At 41.6% G+C, this 21,707-nt stretch overlaps 1 protein-coding gene and 1 long non-coding RNA gene across 2 annotated transcripts in view; one reads left to right on the top strand and one right to left on the bottom strand.

The window, feature by feature from the left end:
• RCAN1 (regulator of calcineurin 1) overlaps positions 1-10,458 on the bottom strand; it is a 41,407-nt gene extending 30,949 nt beyond the window's left edge. Inside the window, exon 1 of the mRNA XM_052674038.1 lies at positions 10,166-10,458. Coding sequence (XP_052529998.1) covers positions 10,166-10,393 — 228 coding nt within the window. The 5' untranslated portion in view covers positions 10,394-10,458. The remainder of the gene's footprint in view (positions 1-10,165) is intronic.
• Positions 10,459-10,539: 81 nt separating this feature from the next.
• Positions 10,540-13,294, top strand: LOC128076416 (uncharacterized). Its single transcript, XR_008204374.1, has 2 exons — positions 10,540-12,014; positions 12,316-13,294. It is a non-coding gene; the product is annotated as an uncharacterized LOC128076416 (long non-coding RNA).
• Positions 13,295-21,707: the final 8,413 nt, after the last annotated feature.

Raw genomic sequence — 21,707 nt, 5'->3', positions numbered from 1 at the left:
CAATTCCCTTTAGCTTTCACAAGCCACACACAGAAGTTTTCTGCGCAATACTTTACAAGCATGCATCTCCCGCTCGACAGAAGAAAACATCTCATTTAATAAGATCACAATCTTAGGACATACGCATTATAATTCTTACCAAATCTTTTCTCCCTTTGCCCATTACTTAATTACACCCTCCTTCCCAAACTGGGCAAACCAGTCTAGTCTACTACATACATACTCCCACTATTAGATGTAAAGAAGTCTCAGCTTTCCAGGGTAATGGATAACTTACTATTGCCTCTTCCTAGCAAGATCACCAGCACTGAACAACTTAGTAATTATCTCCCACCTCTGGGAGGGTTTAGCACCTAGAACTGTCGGGTTGCACTCCTTTTCTCATTTTCATAGAAGCACAGAATGGTTGGTTGGGAGGGACCTAAAAGATCAGGCAGTTCCAACAGTCCTGCTATAGGCAGGGACATTTCCCACCATACTAGGCTGCTCAAAGCCCCATCCAGTCTGGCCCTCAATACTTCTAGGGATGGGGCAGCTGCAATTTCACTAGTAATCTCATCAATGATGCGTTTTATCTAATTACTGGATTATGACTGGCTTTTTCACTTACAAAATTCAGAAATAGGATAAACTCAATTTCTTATAATACAGCTTGAATTTACTGGCAGTTCACTAGCTCTGTTGTGTTAGCTTCCTAACTCTTCAGAGGAAGGAAACAGTACAAAAGAAAAAGAAACTATCCCCCACACCTTTCATACTGACTTTCAGAAGCACTTTCCATCCAGACAAACCTTTGTTTTGAAAGCAAGCCCAAACCTTCACAGAATCTTCCAGAACGACATTCCAAAAACAAAAGAAAACAAACTTATTGTTTGACACACCTATAAAGCATCTAAAATGGCATTTCTTGGCAAAGCCCATTCTGTTCTAATGATACCAAGATTAACATTACAGTGATGGATACACACACAAATCTAATGATCAAACAGTAATTATCTCGCCATTACCTTCACTCCATAATCCAGCATAACTATCTGCAGCTAAAAACAAAACAAAACAAAACAGGACATTAAGCTTTTAATGGCACCCTCTATGTATTCCTTAGGAAAGCTCTTTCCACCATCTCAATAGGGCAACATCTTAACATAACTTTCAGGACAGAAGTGTCAAAAGCATGTTAACCTCCTCACCAGTCTTCTGTCAACTGGCTCAAAAGTTTACCCATTCAAAAACATCCTTCAATCAGGCTAAATACACATAGGAAGAAGTAACCATAGTACTTTCAGATCTTTCCTATTTCACTCTCTTAAACTGGTCACAGTTATCCCCCCAGAAAACACATTATCTCACATCTTATAGGGACTTTCATTCTTTTACTATATCTTCTGTACTTCACAAACAATAAGCAACCAAAATCCAACTCATGAGGCTAGCAACCTACTCTTAGTACAGTAGCTGAAAGCACATTTTCCTTCCAGGAAGTCAGCCAACATCAACATAACTCCAAAAAAGAAAACCTCAAAAGAAGAAAAACAATTATCAGTGTCAGATCCAATTATTAGTTTCAGAGCTATCTGAAAATCTGCAACAAAGTGAAAGAATTTTATCTTAGACAAAGTTACTTTTTTTTTTTTTTTTTTTTTTTTTTTTTAATAAATGAAATCCAGTGATAAAAGCTCTGCTTTTATGTGTGGTATCAGTAATAATGACTCACAGTGTTAACAAAGTGAGCAGCCCTTCTAGTTATCTCTGGCAGTAACAAACGCTTGCAGGTAGAGAAAGGAAGTATAAAGGCAGGTAAACAGACTTCTCCCAACTAATTCTTGCAACAGCAAGTCAAAAACTTTGAGGATCAAGTTAGACCCTAATCACTGTGCTTGATGGCCACTATTCATGAATCACTCCTTTCTTAATACTAAGCTCTTGGCCTCTAACATTCTAGGGCAATGAGATCAATGGTTTAATTATGCATGACACACACACACAAAATAATTGTATTTGAGACCTCATTTCCCACTTTGGATTCACTAAAGACAGCTGGATATTTCAGCTTCACTAATTTATTTCCAGTGTATGTTCTGTGCTGGAAATTTTTCATGTGGTGGCTCACTCCCACACCTCCCCTCTCCCATGGGAATGAAAAGGTTTTACTCTTTACATTCTGTAGAATGTGATGGAGCTTTTTTTTTTTTTTTTTTTTCCCCTTCCCATTTAGTCTGCAAATCCTTCATAAATACCAGGTTACAATAATTAATACTGCATGAATGATCTCTTCAAAGTTAAAAATGCAGTTTCCATTAGGAGGTGCAAGCAGGTTCTGGCTATCTGAATGGAAAAACCCATAACTAATTATAAAGCCATTCCTAGTTCCTTTGAGGCCAGATGTGTCTACAAAGCTCCTGTCACAAGGAAAGCAAAGTCCTTATATTACTCCATTTACGAGGTACTACTATCATTTGCTGTATCAAGTCCTGGGGGTGGAGGGGTGGAGGGTTGGGGGAGGAGCACAAACAAGCCACAAACTGCACTTTTGAGACTACTTTACCTAGCTGAAGTCTCACTACAAACGGGGCTTTGAAATCCCTTGTTTCTATCAGCTGGTCTGTGGAAAATATTAACAAGCTTCAGAAACTGTTCTTTGACATTCAATGTTACCCACTACACCCACGTCAAACAGCTTGTGGATTGTTTATCAGAAGAGGCAATAACAGGACAAAAACTTGAGAAGCACCTCCACACAAAGTCTGAAGTGCAGAAACATACTTAGAAGAAGAGGAAGACACCCAAACCAATCCCAACTAAAACTACCTATTATCCCTGTTGAAGAAGGTGACGCATCTGATGGACTACAATTTCAGAAAAAGAAAGGAAAAAAAACATCATGCACTAGGATTTACAGTATATTTTCACATCTAGGAAATAACATTAATTTAGGTTTTGTTTTAGTACTTCATGCGCTGAAGTCTGAACATGCTTTCAACTTCACAATTTGAACTTCACAATTTGTTTACCTGTTTAAGTACTTCACTGGGTTTCTTTCCAACCTTTTCTAACACTCACCCATGACCAGACAGCCTTTTATTGAAGAACAACATTATTAAAAGTATATACATTTATAAACATTTTCCACTGCAGTGTTATCAACTTAACAACTATCTTCAGTAACGAACTGCTGGGGACCTAAGCTTTCCCTATGACTGCTGTCAAAAAGAGCTTATTTATTATGTTAAGCCTGTTCTGCAGAGAGTTTAGTTGTTACTAATTAACATAAGCACTATTGTTTATACCAGTAAATATTAAGGCATCTTCCTGAGAGGTAATTGGGATGATTTTAAGTTCATATCATACCCAATATTCTGTAGTTATTTTTACACTTTCCTTTTACAGGAAGTTTCTGGAGAACTAACTGTAAATTTGTTCCTGAAATACATCAATAACAAAGAACATAAGGAAATGTACTCTACAGCATTACTACATATACTAAACTTACTGGTACGATCAGAGCACAGCGATTTAAACCAGACAGAACTCCTCAAGGCTTCCATTTGATTCTGTAGAAAAGCTAAAGCTTAAGTTTCTTTAGACTTTCTTCTTTAACATTTGCAGTACCTACACTATTAATGACCATTTAAAAATACTTATTTTTACTTTGTGCAAAGTAATTTTAAGCCACCCAAAAAACATCCTGTGCAGCATTGCTGAAAAACTTCCCATTTATAGCCAAACACACCAAATCTGAATGTCACTTACTCTTACTTTCACCCTACAGATATGGCTTTCCTTCAAATAAGTGACATACTTCCCTTTTATTTCTACATGTGGAGGGATTTGCATCGCTGCTCGAGGAGTAGGATGGACGGATGGCTGCTGCACTTTAAGGACTTCACTAGTACCAGGGCATCAGATGTAGAAGTAAGTATTTTACTCTTCTCCCCTGACCTAGGTGACCTACAAAGCACCTAAGTGTGATGTAAACCTCATTTGCTCCAAATATCTCCTCTGAACAAGATCAAGATATTGCAAGCTGCAGCATGAGGATTCTTCGTTAGTAGCTTACTTATTTCAATCAAAATTTCAACCAGTATTCATGTATGATGCACTCCTTGAAGGCATCAAAATAAAGCAGAACTGTAGAAACAGAAGTAATTCGCCTTCCCCTTGTGAAATCACAACTTCTACTACTGTTTCATGGCATTATCTGTACTCTCACAAGGATAATATTTAAAGGAAGCCATCTGAATTGCTGTTCAATGGTTCAAAATTCAAGTATATGAAAAAGCAGTCTAGCACTGTTTGAACAAACATCTTCATGCCGTACAGTCTCTTCAGCCCCTTCTACTCCAGCTGAAGAAAGAGTATTTAGCTCAAAAGATGATTTCTCCAAGTCATCTTTGTGATGGCAACTAGAGCAGAATACCAGATAGGCACTGAGAAGAGCAAGCAGAAAATTCTCTGTGGGCTCACAAGACCAGAAAGAGCTACTCAGGTGAGAAGGCTGAAGACATCATCCTTAAACCAAACAGTCATCTCATGATGACTATTACCAAGATTTCCATATAGACTGTATATACAGTACAAAATGCTTACACTATTCATAAAATATCTCAGCTTATAAGACAAGGTTTTTCCAAAGATTCTCAGGTGATTAGATATCCCAATGACTCTCAGGAGTTCTGCTTATGCACTTAGCAGACTGGATGCATCCCAGGAGCCATAAAACTGCATTAGTATGGTATTATGCTTTACAGTAACATCAAAGATTATCACATCAGCCAAAGCACTGCATTTATATGGGCTCCAGACTTGAAGTCGCTCAGAAGTCTGTCTTAAATTCTTAATAGCTGCAGAATAAACTTGTATCATCTGGAAGTAGAGCAGCTAAATACTTCTGGGTCTTTAATTTTACCACAGGAACTTCCATCCTGGAAGATTCTTTTTTTTAATCACAGAATCATTAAGGCTGAAAAAGACCTCACCCAGTCCAGCCACCAGCCCACCCCCCCACGCCCACTGCCCACGTCCCTCAGTGCCACATCCACACGGCTCCTGAACACCTCAGGGACGGTGACTGCACCACCTCCCTGGGCAGCCTGTGCCCCTGCAGCACTGCTCTTGCTGAGGAGAAATGGTTCTTAATATTGAACCTGAATCGTGCTTACTTATTTTCTTGTTGAATGCAAAAACAGGCCACTGGGATATGATTTTTAAACAATCTTAAGCCAGGGCATTTTTTTGAAAGAACAGAAAGAATTACAAACATTACCGCAAAGATTATTTGAGAAAAAAAAACAAAACAAAAAACAAAAAGCAAACACTGGCAGAGAAAGAATGAAAGTCTATGAAAGTCTTCAAAGCACACAGAAAAGTATGGATTCCATACAGTTTTCATTAAAGGAACATTTCACCAAAAGCAGTCCTGTGGTCACAGAAATGTAAGCATGTAGAAAACACCTTCCTGAAATTTACTTTTACTTTTTTTTTTTTTTTTAACTTAAGAGGTTTAACACACTAAGTAAAAGGATTAACAGGCATGTGACTATAACAGGAAGAGATTACCAGAAAACCCAAGTGCTATTTTGTAAGGAAGGTTTTGTAAGTATTCCTGAGATATTTGACTAAGTTCCTGTAAAGCAGGAGTAATTCTAAGCATTTAATACAAAATACACTCAGCATCTCATGATTATTTCAGCAGGCTGAAAGTCAATTAAAAGTTTCCAGAAGCATGGCTCATTTAACAATGAGTTTATTTTCAGATCAATTCACAAACAAGTTTTTTCCATATTAAAACCATACAAAGCTGAAGGAAGACTAGAATTGTAAAGCTATGATAATCATTAACAAGATGCAGTTTATCTGCCCTTAGTGCTTTTCCTCTTGGTTATATTACTGCAGAGAATTCTGCTCATTTTGAAGACCTCACCTTCATGCCCTATTATAGTCTTTTATAAAAATAATAATAATAATCAGAGCTCAGCTTATGCATGCTTGCCATTGGAGGTTACGTGAGGACACATTCTCCATAATGGCTGCAGGAGACTGGCTCACTCCTACTAATACACTTAAAAGTGATCAAGCTAAAGTCCTTTAAAAGTTCAGCTTTCAGCGAGTTTTTCTTTTTTCTAGCAGGTTCTGGAGAAAAACCTATTATTGCAATATAACCACTGTTATCTATGAATGCAATTTTTCCATTAAGGGAAATCTGCTATATTTGTTAGTTTGCAGTAACTTGAAAGATTTAGTAGATTAAGGCAATTACAGATACCTTAAAGTAATGCAAGGAATTCAAGCCATTCTAAGGAAAATAGCTGCAAGGAAAACCTTCCAGTTTCTTAGCACTCCTCCCCCCAAAAGAAACAAAAAAACCCCATCAACTCAAGAAGCAGCAAAAAGCACAACCAGGAGTAGTTTATCAGTAGCCCCAAGCTGAGTTCTTTCTAAGTACTCTACATTTCTCTCCCTCCTCACCAGTGAAATGAGTGATACTCATCTACAGTTCAGCTAAAATAGAAAGCAGTCAGAACAGACCCAGGTAACCTACTTAGCAAGAGACTGCCAGGGTACAAGTGAAGTTATTTAGCCCCCCTTGTGGCTATGCTCTGAAGTTTAAAATCATCACTGAAGTATGCCACATCCCTCCAGGATTACAAGATACAAGCAAGCCTATTACCTCCCACACTTGCCATTTGACAGTAGAAGTTCTATTTAAAACACAGAGTGTCCTCTACTGACACAAAAAAAGATTAAAAAAAAAATAAAAATGAATACCAGATAAGGAAAATGGAAATTGGCAAAAACATAATTGTTGGCTCTGTAATTAGCTACTGACTTTTTTTGTTGTTGTTTAAATGAGTACACAGACACGGTTAAACCAAACTCATTTGTATCAATAGAAAAAAAAAATATTCTCAAGCATAAAGCCAACGTGAGAATTACCAAGAACACCAAACCAGCATTTTTTCTAAGGCAATCAGCTAACCTGGAGATCACATAACGGCTTTCTACCAGAGATTGTTTACTGTACGCATCTGTGAAAGCAAAGATAGAAGTATAAAGTCTATAGGAATTTCTCCAACTGTACTTTGGAAGAAGCTTGAGAATAAGCATTGCAGCATTCTCTCAAAGATACTAAAAATGACACTGTAAAAAGCATCCTTGGGGGATTTAAATTGCTAAAATTCTTTCTTACGAGAATACAGGAAAGAAATTGTTGTTTACTAGTACTATTAACTCCCTAGATAAGATACTACGCAGGGGGTGCTCTGGAAGTACTGCCTACTGTCTTATTATGTTGGCCTGCGACATCAGAGGCAGATGTTGGTGGTGTGGCAGCAGAGGTTGGACCATCCAACCCATATTCCATTACATTTTGTTGCCATGAGACTGATGGCAGCAGAGGAGCAGTGTGACACAACGGTGCTTGATATGGAAGCGTGTATGAGCAAAGGTGTGTCACTGAATTCCTCTGTATGGAAAAAATGGCACCCACTGACATTCACTGATGCTTGCTGAACATTTATGGAGACCAAATAGTGGATGTGAGTGCAGTGTGGGGTGGGTGGAGCGTTTCAGTAGCAGTGACGTGAAATGAAGCATTTCCAATGAAGTATTCCATAAACAAATCACTGATTTCAAAGAACCGACTCCGAGCAGCCTCATTTATTTATTTTTTTTTTAATATCTCTACCCACCTGATTTGGTAGCAACAGTAATCTAAAGAAATGCTGTAGCCGCATGCTAACCCAACCCTCAGTACTTTCACACAAGCACAAATCACTGTTTGGAAACGGGAGGGCAAAATGGAAATAGATGTTGCCAGTCATCTTCTAGCTGCCCTATCTCACCTTTGATTGGATCAACTCTCCTCAAATAGGGCAATCCAGGATTATTAAGTGGCCTACCAGAGTGGAAAAAAAAATCCACAACTACGTACACAAGGTATTTTAAGACTGTTACATACACGCAATTTCCCACCTTTTTCAGAATAGATGAAAACACATTGCACGAACAAAAATCATACATATTTATAAAAATACCATGTCTAGTGATGTTATATTTTACAATACCTTTACTTATTCCTTGAAGTATAGATAAAATTAAATGCCCTTTACTGGGCATTGCCCTTTACTGAATTTGCAAAGACTTGCAAGTTTAAGCTTATTGTACAAAAAAAAAAAAAAAAAAAAAAGGGAATTTTCTTAAAATTTACTCCTTAAAGCACAGTCTTTAAAATTATTACATTATTATCATTTCCAAACACTAAGTCATCACTCTAGACCAAAATACCTTCATTTCCCAGATACCAGAATCAGTGACTGCTAATGGAGAATTGGAAGGAATGCATGGGAGGCCCCGATCTCTTTCTCTTTTCAATATAACCTTATTCTTTCCATAACACCCACCAGCACTATGCTGAATCCACCCCTTACCAACTCAAACAGCAGCCACAGTGCCTCATCCTGCCTCTTCTCTTTGCAAGTGACAGGTGGTCAACAGAGCATGATAAAAACATACCCAGTCCATTATTAACCTACTGTTCTCCTACACAGTAGTGGTCTGTTTTCTGCCACCTCTGCATTAATTGGGGGTAAGTTATGCTTTTCAATGGCTGAGGTTCAACTAGCCAAAAAGTAAGCTATTCTTTAGTCTATTGGAAGACAGCACACCTACTGTGTGCCACAGAAATCTTTTCTGAAGTTTTATAAGTAAGAACGTCCCTCCCTGTTGGACATAAATATCACTTTCATTCAGGTTCAGAATAATTCTTCCATCGTCTGTCTTCGGAATTTAATTTGAAGAGCAACAGTGGTGGTGAAGTAACTGCACATACAGGCATCCATAGTTAAGATCAGTTTGTAGCAAGATGATCAGTCTCCAATTAATTTGCTATTATTTTAATTAATCTGCATTCCTTCCTGTTGCAACTCTTGGCAAGAAAAAAAAAAAAGTAGAAAGCGTAGAAAGCACAGAAAAAATTATTGCAATTTCAAGGACACACAAGGCTTTACTCTGATCTAAATTAAGAGTGTCACAAGACCGAGAATCTTTGGAACCAAAACAGATGGAAAAACCATTTAAATATGTAAATACCTCCCGGTCTGGCTTGCAACTATGCATCTGTGTTGTCATGCATCTAACCATTTTCAATCCGTTCATTTTAAGGCCACTGAATCCATCCAAGAAAATACTATTACTACCTGCAGCTGAAAATACTATATAGAACTGATTATATTTTCCTAGGCACGTTTGGAGTTAATTTTAAGTAGGATAAATCCCAACAAGAGTGCCATTTCCGTCACACCAGCAGGTGCCCTAAGTGATACAGAAATATCAGGTTGGCACTGGAGGTTACAGAACTTGAAAAAGTAACAGTGGTGACGGAGGTACATTGTATTCCACTTTCCGGAACCTTTTTAATATGAGACTGTTGGTAGGGTTGAGATATTGAGCTACTGCTCTAACAGCTCTTAGCTGCCTTCCACCAGGAGATTGACAATTATTTTAATGGCATTTTAAAAATCAGGAACAGCGTATTTCAGTTAATTTCTGTCTACTTAAAAAGTAAACGTTTCCTTAAGTATCAAAGGCGCTAGAAAATATGATCTCGATGGCAAAATGAGCCATGAGAAAAGCCTACAGCAAGGTGGACTTCACTCATTCTTTAGTCCTAGACAGCGATGAGACAAGTAAAAGAAGAATGAAAAACGAAGCTAGGCTTGGTCTTCCACCAAGAACAATGCAGATGAGAAGCAATCCTGAAACAGTTACATCCATTTATTACACTTAGAGCTGCGTTAGACTTAAGGCAAACGAGTTTACACCATTCCTCTGACAGCTGCTGCTACCCTGCTCCGGAGCAGCGGTTCGTCATTCTGTTCGTATCCTTCCCTTCCTGGCAGGAAAGCTCCGTGTCCCCCAGCCCCCTGCTTACCACCCGCTCCCCGTGCCGCGGCCAGTGCAGCCACGGTGCCCGTCCCCCTCCCACTCTCCCCCCCCCCCCCCCCCCCCGGCTCCACCGCTGGCCCGCCCGTCCCCGCCCGCACAGCCCGAGGCGGCGGCCACGACGGAGGGAAGGAGGGGCGGGAGCGGGCCGGGACGGGCCGAGCCGAGCGGCGGCTCCCGCCGGCAGAGGGAGCCGGCCCAGCGCCGCCCGCCTCGCCGCTCTCACCCGGCACTGGCCGTCCTGGAAGACGCGCGGGTCCAGGTTGCAGGCGATGGTGGCGGTGGGCAGATCCTGCAGCACCACCGCCTCCATGTCGCCGCCGGCGAAGCTCCAGTCCGGTTCGGCCTCGGGCGGCGGCAGCACCTCCGCCTCCTCTTCCTCCTCCCTCGTTTCCCCGAGCGGCGGCTCCTCCCGGCCTGTCGGGCCCCTCCCGCCGCCGCTGCCGCTCTCCATGGCCGGGGGCGAGCGGAGCCCCCGCGGGGCGGGGCCCGGCGGCGGCTGAGGCAGCCTCGAGCGCCTCGCGCCGGCAGCCGTTCCCCCCACCTTCGCGTTTCTTAACCCCTGCGCGCGATTAACCGTCTCCTTCCTGCTCTTCCTGCTCCCCGCGCGCACGGCACACGGCACCGCCTGAGCCAATAGGACGCGGCGCCGCAGCAACAGGTGGCCTGCACAAGGCGGGCGCCGCTGCCGCCATCTTGAGTGAGGGCAGGGGGCGCGCTTCTTTCTCCCAGCCGTGTGTGTGAGGGACTCTGCGTGTCTTGCGGCGTGGGGCAGCTGCGCGCACAGGGGTGGGTGGTCAGAGCATTAGGGGTGGTATGGAGCGTCGTGTTTGTGACCTAGCGTTAGAATCACGGAAACATTAAGGTTGGAAAAGACCACTAAGTTTATCTAGTCTAACCGTCAGCCCTCCCCCCCCACGCCCACTGCCCACGTCCCTCAGTGCCACATCCACACGGCTCCTGAACACCTCAGGGACGGTGACTGCACCACCTCCCTGGGCAGCCTGTGCCACTGCAGCACTGCTCTTTCCTAGAACATATTCTTCCTAACATCCAATCTGACTCTCAGGTGGCTGTGGAGAGCCATGATACCTCCCTTGATCCTCCTCCAGACTGAACAATCCCAGTTTCCCCATCTGCTCCCCGTCAAACTTGTGCTCTAGACCCCTCACAGTTTAATTGCCCTTCTTTGGACACACTCCATAGCCTCAACGTCTTCATTGTAATGAGGGGCCCAAAACTGAACGCAGTACTTAAATCCATAGGCTGGGGGAAATTGCAAGCACCCCAGGGCAAAGCTGACTTGATGTAGAGGGCAGGGAATATTAGGCAACAGTCAGCCAAAAGTCACCACTGTGTGCCTCATAGTTCTCTCACTTGCCTGAAGGACAAGCTGTCTGGCCCTTGGTGTGCTGCAAACTGTTCCCAGAACAGGCAGAAGAAAGGAAGCTGAGGGAGGAAAAAAGAAAGCTGTAGCAGTATTTGGAGAGTTAAGCAGTGTCTGTGTCTCCTTACTTTGGACCTGCAGGAGGAATTTTCTTAAAACTATTCTCTTTTTTTCTGGTGCCAGAAATCTCTTAAAAGACAACTGCACCTTTCCTTGCGTCATATTTCTACAGAGAAAAACAGTTTACCTCATGCTGAACTGCTTTTTCTAACATAGCTGACCTAGACAAATGCTTTTCTTACATATACATATGTATGTATATATAAACCCTATATATAGGCAAAGCAACATCAGAAAAAAACTAATAACTTTGATAGCTGGATATTTTGTGCTGCCTACTGATTTGCACTGTACAAGGTTTACAGCAGTGACAATGGCCCTGCTACTTGAAATATCACAGTTATCTATCTTCTGTCTTTACTTATCACCACTGGCCTTTTTTTCCCCCAACACATCAAAGACTTTACACTGATGAATTACTAGTCTCAATTAATTTTAATGACATCTTGCAGAACACAAGGCAAAACATGTTTGTTTGCTTTCTTTCAGACATATGACCTAATCTTTGGGCAGTCCTGTGTGGAACCCAGAGCCAGACTTGATCCGTACGGGTCCCTTCCAAATGGAGGTATTCTATGATTCTATGATTCTCTGTCCTCTTTATTACAGTTGTTTTCAGACTTTGTACTCTGTCTGCCTTGAACCATTTGAGTCTTCCTCAGAGCTGTCATCATAGATAAATTATATATTCACGACTGCTGTAGGTGACATGTATATTCTCATATCGGTTTTTACAATAAAATCAGACAAATGGTATCTTACTAAAAGAAAGAAGTACATATATGAACTTGCTGAAACTTTTTAGTGCTACATTTTTTCAACATCTAGAGAACCTAATGCCATGTCAATCTTATTCTTTGCTCTCACAGTTGCTTCCTGACTTGAGTGGTGACACTTGCAATTTTGGGGATGAGCTGTCTGTATTCTCTACACCAAGAATTCTGCACCTCTACAGAAACCTCACCAGAGGAACCTGAATGGAAATCTGTTGTTACTCTTACTTAAAAACTTTCAGAGAAAAAGCAAAACATGGCAGCAGTAAATTTCTATGATTGCCATCTACCATCTTACTATTATAAAAGCCCTTGAAAAACATTAATCTGGCCTCTGCAAGTCTAATGGCATAAGCCATCTCCACTTGGTCATGGTAACCAGGTGTCAGATTAATGGATGAAAATAAGTTCTTAATGCTATTTGTATCATAACATTACCCAAAGCTTAAATGAGATCAGTATCATATTATACCAAGCACTGTAATACTTCATGTCAAAGGATCTGTCTGCCCAAGAACTGTAAAGTTCAGACAACTCAGAGAAAGAAAGCATTACTGACATTCTAGAAATATAGTGAACAACACCAATATGAAATAAACACTCTCACCACTACCACTCCCTGCTTTATTCAATCATGGATTTCAGAAGGAAAATTAAGCCGAAATTTTCCTAATGTAAAGGTTTCAGGTCAGATTCCTCCTCTCTTTTTTTAATGTATGAATGGAATGGAATGCAAGCTATGCTTTTGCCTGAAAGAGTTGGTAAGCCAAGAGAAACGACAACATTACCACAGTGCTCAGCCTTGAGAATGGAATGCATATTTAATGTGGATGAGAGTAATTGACGATAACGATTTCTCTGAACTCAGAAAAAAAGCGTTCATGGAATAAATCGTTAAATGCGCACCCACTGCCGTTCAAATGTTTTAAACAACGCACACTACCATCTAGTGGCAGAAAGAAAGCAAGAAAGCTTCTCAAAAGGGGTACTTAACATGTTACACGTATCTTCACACAATGCTCACTTCTTAACTGAAAAGCAGATATCTAACAAAAAAATAAAAATAAAAATACAAGACTATATATAACTTCATTACAATAAAATGGAATATATTTGTAGAAAGATCTTGTGTCCCCGTGGGTGACTTTGCTTCCTGGACAGTCATGTAAACCACGAGTTTACTCAATATTCTTCAAAATAGATTTTCAGTGCACCTATTTAGTGGCTGCACACAAGCAGGCATAGTAAGCTGTTCAAACACATGGCACTGATGTCGGTGACAGTACTTCAGAAGACTTAGTTTTATTTTTCCTCAGGAGAAGCCTATTCACTCGATGATACTGTAGTCATTCGTTCACTGTATGTGCATATCTAGTACATGCATATGTAATCAAGATTATTTTTGGATATTGATAACACAGCTTTTTTCTCATGCGATACGATAATTTGCACCACAAGTACAAAAGCGCGTATCCTCAGTTACCTGCTTACGTTGACACTTGTACTGTTATTTGCTTGTATTTGTAAATCGTGGCTTTTTAAGCATTATCCAGATAACCAGACTTAGAATAACGAACATCCAATCTGCTTGTAGACTTCAAAGCTCAAATAAACCCAATCATCTATTTGAATTGAAAATATAGTCAAAAGAACCTGATCCATATTCATACTTTCCTCACAATCAGGGATGACACACTGTATGGTATGCTATTTTAGATAGTAATCTCCCTTGTTAGATCGTATGAACTTCATAAGAGCCCAGTGATCCAACTGGCTTGTGAGGGTTTTCTTTATTAACAATGTCAGAGGAAGAAATTCTCAAACACTCATACCTTAAGTATGCCGGTCACTTTTCTGTCAGTTTGCTTCAAATCCAGTTATTTTGGCAGAATGGAAAAGCCCATTACTGTTTTCTCCCCAAATCAAGGAAATCCAAGTGTTCAAAGAACTTTGCCTCTGTTATTTCCTACAACTATCTTGGAGTCCATGTTCTTTAGATTTCTATAGAATCTACCCCAGTGAAGACTTCAGTTTACCTCTTTCAAGTGCTTTTTATCTGCTAAGCAGCCCCTCTCAGTTACTTTATCACAGATAGACATGTTCCCCTTGAAACAGCCTCCCACAGACCGAGTGAGGTATGGGTCTCATTAAGACAAACCAGATATCTTAAAGTGATCATATAAAGCATAAAGAACATCATTGCTTTTACTTTAAATCCAGCTTGAGCAATCTATATGCCCAAAGAGAAAGTAAGTGTAAAGAAAATCCCTAATCTCATATAACAATTTGTTCTGATATTAAATGCTGTTAGAGGTATGTTTAATTTCTAACTTAACTTTGCCTGATGCTCTCTCACATACATTTGTTCTTGTGACGTTTTTCTTTGCTGTTATAAAATACTCTCCTAGTATTTGGTGTTTTATATTAGGGTCCCTGCTCACTATTCTTGCTCAGGTAAGCAGATCCAGTCCTACAGATCTCTCAAGATATAGCATGTTTTCCTCTTGGAGCAGTTGAAAGTAGTCTCACCCTTGACACATTCTTTTTCCTCAGCACATTTTCTTTCCTTCCCTTGACTTGCTCCAGGCACCCAGGCATCTCCTTCTCTGTGCACCATCATCCCCAAAGTTCTGCTTGCTGTTGCTGCTGCTTGCCAAGCTCCTGCTGACACCATACAGTACTGTGTCCACATGACTGCCTGCAGTTCAACTCCTGGGCACCACAGCCACTAAGCCTCAGTAACCAGGTGCTCTGAACATTCATATTCCACTTAGGTATCCTTCCCCAGGCCTTTCCACGGCAATCTTGCATCTTGCAACATCACTAGACACGGTCTGATTTATTGTTGACTGAGATAAATTGCTTTAGATCATTTTTCTAATTGTTATTTGGTTTTTGTAGCCAACAGTATAGAAAGAATTGCTGTGGCCTGGATCATATCAGCCATCAACGTGAGCTATTTCCAGCTGCATTGACTGAAAATATGATTCAGGCTGTCATAGCAAAACATCTTTAACACAGAACTTAATGAGTCATTTCTGACAGCCGTTGTGTTCACTGCATTCACCAGAAGATATTAAGCACCAGGGGAGGTAACAACACACTATCTGTTGTTACTTTACTTTGTGCAGACTGATTGTCTTTGTCTTGAAACCATAGTGATGAGAAGAAGTAAGCAAGGAGACCATGCCCTCCTTGTCCCATGTTGCATAATATTTGTGTGGAAGGCCCTGAAGGAGAGACAATTATCTGGAGTGTTTTTCAAAACTGATGCTATTTGGAAGAGTAGGAAATGTCCTGGGGCAGAGAAGCAACATACAAATAAAAGGCTGTTAAATAATAAATAGTTGCAGTGAAGCTGAGGTGTCTTTACCTTGCTGTTTGTGGGAGGCAAAGAACAAGCCTGAGGTGCAGAAGGTAAGGTTTGCTCAGGAGTCTTTGACGCAGCAGCTAATGTACAAAGCCCACGTAACTGATTCAGACCAGTTGCTGTGTTGAATGCCTGTCAGCACAATCTCTTCTTTTTCACGCTTATCTCCCTCTCCTGCCCTGGTTCGCTGCACTCGCTTTGTGCCACCCATCCTTGATTAGAAGGCAAGGTGCCATGTTTGTGCTGTGCCCAGCACAATGGGGCTCCCAAGGTCGCTGCCACCTTTGGGTGCACCCTGGATCTAACAATGGTGTGCTCCTCATTAAACCAGCATAGCAGGTCACCCTGTACCTCTTTCTGATTTTCAGACTGTGCTCCGGTAAGTCATCTCCTAAATTAGGGAGAAAAGAGTAATACATTGTAGAGGTAAATGAGTCATTTATTTCAGGAGCAATTGGTAATAAGAAGTCTGGTTACTGATTTACTGCAGAACTAGTTTACAAGTGCTGTAGAACAAATAGGTTTTGCAAGAAGGCACATCTGAAAAGGAACAAAAAGTATAATGCAATAACAACAAAAACTGTGTCAAAGCTTTCCGTAGAAACAGTAAGGTTTGTTCCTAATTCCAGGGGGAAAAAAAAAGAGAAAATGAGAAAAGAAAAAGAAAGAAGAAAGGAAAAAAGAAGGAAGAAAATATTAAAAAGAAGAAGAAAAAAAGGAAAAAAAAAAAAAAACAACAACGCAAAGGCAAAGAAAATGAGAAAAGAAAAAGGAAAAGGAAGAAGGAAAAGGAGGTAAATTGTGGAAAAAACCCACATACAAATAAAATGAGTATTAGTGAAAAAAGGACTGGGGCTCATACAGAACAAACTGTAATTCTCCCCCAGGGCAGACCATGAATGCCTTTTTCTAAAATTTCTACTCTTTCTCACTGCTTTTAGGGTATTACATTCCAAAACTGTCTTCATAGCTGCAGAGACACCATGGGAATTCCAAACTGGGATGAAACAGAAAAATCATGGAATCACAGAGCAGCCTGGGTTGGAAAGGTCCACAAAGATTATCTAGTTTCAACTCCCCTGCTATGTGCAGGGTTGCCAGCCACCAGACCAGGCTGCCCAGAGCCACATCTGGAGAAGTAGGACACAAGAAACCTTTTGGAGATCACCTGCTCTTCTCACTACAGGGCTGAAAAATCATGGAATTCTGTATTGATTTTATGAGAAGTAATTAGTTAGAGCGTATAAAAATATTTCTGAAAATTCTTCTGAAGGGAAAGCTGTAAATTATATTATAGAGAGCTACATATGGCTGTGATGTGTTTCTCCAATGCACTGAATAATTTAACAGTAACAGTAAATCTGAAATTCCCATACGTTGACCATGATACATGTATTTCTGAATTGCACATGTCACATACTCTTATATCAGCTAGGTAATAAATATTTTTATGAGCATTTTGTAATATTATATGTTTATTCCCAAATCTATAAATACTTTAAAACCTTTAGTAATTTTAAAAGTTTTCTGAGATCTGCAAAGAAGAAATCTATTAAAGACAGAAACTATACAGAAAGTGATCTTATTTACCATGGGGTTTGTGGGGAGTGTGGAACTGTTCAGAGCTACGAAAGATAAACCAAAATTTAAAACATAAGAAAGAGCATGACGAGATCAAATGAACTGTGATTAGGGGATGTATTTTAGGAAATTATTTCAAGATGCTACATACATGATAAAATAGGGAGTAAATAGATAATAAATAAAAGGTTAATATAGTAGGAATGAGAATAACAGAGGAGTTCAAGAAATTTTGGATGTGATCTCTCTTCCAGTGAGATCCAGAAGAAGCTCTGAGTTATTTCCAGGTCCCATAGGAAAATATTCTGATGAGTCTAATTGGAACTTCAAGTGCATTTTCATAAACTGGATCAATGGGAGAAAAGTAGCATTTGTAACAGAGAACATAGTAGTACCATCTGTAGCTCATTCATTGAATTTTGGGCATCAGTATGTCCCGGGTGCTCAGTGAAACAAATAAGGGCATTTTCTTTCCCAAATAACTCATATTTAAGAATGAGTTTCCAGATGCCTTCAGCAGAAGAAATTCAGCTGAAGCTGGAACAGTTTATTTCCAAAATCTCACACCCCAAATTCGATGCCACAGTATGTGTCAGAAACAGAGGAAGGAACGATGAGGATGCCAATAATGAAATCACAGTTACTTAATAAGACCCAGATCCTTGCAAAGACTCTTAGCTTTAAACATATCAGTAATCCTTTTGAATCACCTATAAGTCGTGATGGTCCTTTAAATAGCGGCGTGTGCACGTCCTAAGCAACTGTACAAGAGTGACAGCATGGGCATGTCTGAAAGGCATTGGAAAGTGGGGATGGAGGAGGAGTTCAGTGAAATACCTTTGGCTGGGGTTTCCCAAGCAGAGTCACAGCATGGGCAGGTGCCACAAAGTAGCTTCTGCCCCCACACACATACAGATCCCGCTCGGTGCCCCGCAGGCAGCTAAGCAGCTGGGAGAGAGCCGATCACCCTAAGCTGCTTAGTGCCGGGCAGCTCAGAGCACTAAATACAGATGGCACCCCCAGCACACCACACCACTGCCATTTTCAGGGGTCTCTCCTACTCTTAATTTGGCTTGAGAGGATGGGGCATCTTGCCAAGCACAAAGCAGCAGAATGACATGCTGACCTCTGGGCAGGCATTTAAGGAGCCAGGGGCAGAAAGAAAAGAGGTATCTGAATTATGATTGTGCTGAAAAATCACAGATCTCCAATATATATTTCCCCATTTGTAGCTTTATCTTTTTCATAATTTCAATAAAATATTTTTTTTTTTTTCCATCACAAAGGGCAAGACAGCTGTATTCATATACAGAATCACAGAATCACTAAGGTTGGAAAATAGCTCTAAGATGACCTGGTCCAACCACCAGCCTACCCCCATCATACCCACTGCCCTCGTCCCTCAGAGCCACATTCACGCAGCTCTTGAACGCCTCTGGGGATGGTGACTCCATCACCTCTCTGGGCAGCCTGTGCCACTGCCTTGTCGCTCTTTCCAAGAAGAAATTTTTCATAATATCCAACCTAAATATATAAAAATACTGTATTACACCACAAATAATTTGTGGGAATTTCAGCAAAGCCACAAGCTGCAATGAAAATAACACACTGTGGGGAGAAACTAAGGAATCTTCAGTCCACATGTTGCTCACTGATCACCAAACTTCAGTCTTGATGGACATCACCTGGGGATTAATGGCACATAAGTCTAGGTGGGTGCAGCAGAGAGATCTTGCCATGCACCAGTCACCCCTAACTTCTCAGCAGTCAGTGCAGAGAAATGGACTTTAATGCCATGGCCAAACAGCCTATTTCAGACTTACAGCTGGGGACAAGATGTCATTGCACTAGATCTCTGCTGGACTCTTGGGCTTGCAGACTTGGAGGTTGTCCACACTGACCATGATGAATGTCTCACTGAATCACAGAATTACAGGATTATAAGGGTTGGAAGGGACCTCTGGAGATCATCTAGTCCAACCCCCTGCTGAAGAATGTTCCCTACAGTAGATTGCACAGGAGAGTGTCCAGGCAAATCTTGAATGTCGTCAGAGAAGGAGACTCCACAGCCTGTCTGCTCACTTCTACTGACCACTGAATTCACCGTTTGTCCTCTTCTACTCTGCACTTCTGGGGCCCCATCTGGAATACTGCATCCAGGCCTGGGGCCTCTGGCACAAAAATGACATGAAGCTGTTGGAGTGGATCCAAAGTAGGGCATGAAGATGGTCAGAAGGCTGGAGCACCTCTACTGTGAGGAAGGTCTGAGAGAGCTGGGCTTGTTCGTCTGGCTGGAAAAGAGAAGGCTCCAGGGAGACCTCATTGCAGCCTTCCAGTACTTGAAGGAAGATTATTAACAGAAGGCAGACAGTCTTTTTACATGATCTGGTAGTGATTGGACAAGGGGGAATGGCTTTAAACTAAAAGAAGGGAAATTTAGGTTAGATGTTAGAAGGAAATTATTTCCTCAGAGGGTGGTGAGGCGCTGGCACAGCTGCCCAGAGAAGCTGTGGTGCCCCATCCCTGGAGATGCTCAAGGCCAGGTTGGATGGGGCCCTGGGCAGCTTGAGCTGGTGGGGGGCAGCCCTGCCCATGGCAGGGGTTGGAACTAAATGATCTTTAATATTGCTTCCAACCCAATCCATTCTATGGTTCTATAAAACGTAAGTGGCATTTTTTCCTTATCTTAGGATGCAAAATGATAAGTGCATGATTCCCCATGCAGTGAAGGGAGGAAAGGAAGTGACAATAATTCAGGCGAATGCAGCGTAATTGATAGGACCTCAGGGTGCAGCATGCTTCCAGCAGGCTGTGAGGGGATCGCCATGCTGCCCACTAATGTCGAACATATGTGATATTTAATTACCTGCGCTCAGCTTCTAAATGAAGAAGGTGTGCAGTAATCCTTCCCAAAGCTGAACTAGGGAAATAATATTTATTAGCTGAGGGCCTGTGTTAGAAACAGATGGGATGTAAAGAGCTTGAAGACAGTGTAAAAGAGCACCAAGTGGGAGAGATTAATTGTTAAGTAATTGCCCAGTAATTGAGAGAAGAGTGTTGAGCAGAGTGGGCTGCTAAAGCAGGCAGCATGGACCCAATCACATGGCATTGCCAGGTCCTAACTCCACCAAAATGAAAAAAGCATCTGTGTGTATACCTGTGGAAACACACAAAGGATGGCAGTGCTCATGGCTTGCCTACACTGCTGCCTCCAGCTCTGCTCTGTCTTATGTGTAAAATGCTGTACATGGGGTGCAACCTTTGGGCCACCTGTTATGATCCCTTCAGCAAGACCTGAGATGAGTGAACTAGCCCTATCTGTGTAGAAATAGAGGTGACTGAGATGTGTCAGCCTACTGATATTAGAACCCATAAGAGAAGTGAAATAATTGCTTAATTATGGGTCCAACTACAAGACTGCTATTGCCAAATGCTAAACCCATCATTGCCAAGTGTCCAGAAGCATCTCTGATGACCACAGCTACCCAGCAGGTCAGGCTGCATCTCCCTGTTCTTCTGCCTCACTAGCAAAGCAACTCCAGGCAAGCACAACTTCTGTGGAAAGTGTCTGTCAGATTATTATCAGAGTGGGTATTTGTCTGACTGAATTATTTATTTTTCACTGTTGCCTGTCTCCTGTTGGCTGAACTTTCTCTGTTTCCATCCACTCAAAAATCTATCTTCAGCCCACTCTTTCCACATCCAAACATACAAAGTGGTTTTATATACATACACATGCATCACAGTGCTGAACTGTGTGCTTTTTCTAACTTCTGCTTCCCCTTGTCAGCTCACTTTTCCATCCACTTCCCCCTCTGCACCTTAGAAAACTAGAAACTACTTTCTGTTAGCAGGGGACAAATAGGGATGGTGTGTGGCATGGCTTTGGGATGGCAATGGGGTTTGGGTCTCCATCATTTGACTCTGTGATGCCTCCACAGTCTGGATATCCATCACCCAACTCAATGATGCCATTGGGGTTTGGATCTCAGGCATCACTGGGATCTGGATCTCCAGCATCTGACTGTGATGCCACTGGGCTGCAGATCTGTCACCCAAATCTGTGCTGCCACTGGAGCCTGGTTCTCCATCACGAAAATCTGGGGTTGGGACCAGATGATCTTTAAGGTCCCTTCCAAGCAAAGCCATTCTATGACCTGTGAAATAGCGAATGCTTCTCTACCATCAGCACCACTAGACTTGAGGGAGTGTGGTTGGAGCAGGCTGCACCTCCTACTAAATGATTTCCTCTTGCCTACAAGCAAAATCTAGTGAAGATGGTTCTCACACCAGAACCCACCGATCCTCATTTTTATGCAAAGTACTTCCATAAACGAGAGAAATTATCAAGCGTGAAAGTTGGAAGAGAAGGCAGCCTGGGGGATGAACCTGAACCCACAGCCACCTTCCCCAAACCCAAGCTTCTGTAAGGCTTCGTGCTGGTACCACGGGACAGAAGCCCGGGGGGTAGAAATGGGGTCGGGGAGGGGAAGCGAGCTCGGGCTTTCCCCGGGACGAACGATTTACCGGGGCAGGT

This window comes from Tympanuchus pallidicinctus, unplaced genomic scaffold (assembly GCF_026119805.1).
Source record: "Tympanuchus pallidicinctus isolate F22 unplaced genomic scaffold, pur_lepc_1.0 scaffold14, whole genome shotgun sequence".
Classification (NCBI taxonomy): domain Eukaryota; kingdom Metazoa; phylum Chordata; class Aves; order Galliformes; family Phasianidae; genus Tympanuchus; species Tympanuchus pallidicinctus.
Note: the sequence above shows the minus strand (reverse complement) of the source record. Positions and strands in the feature narration are given on the sequence as shown.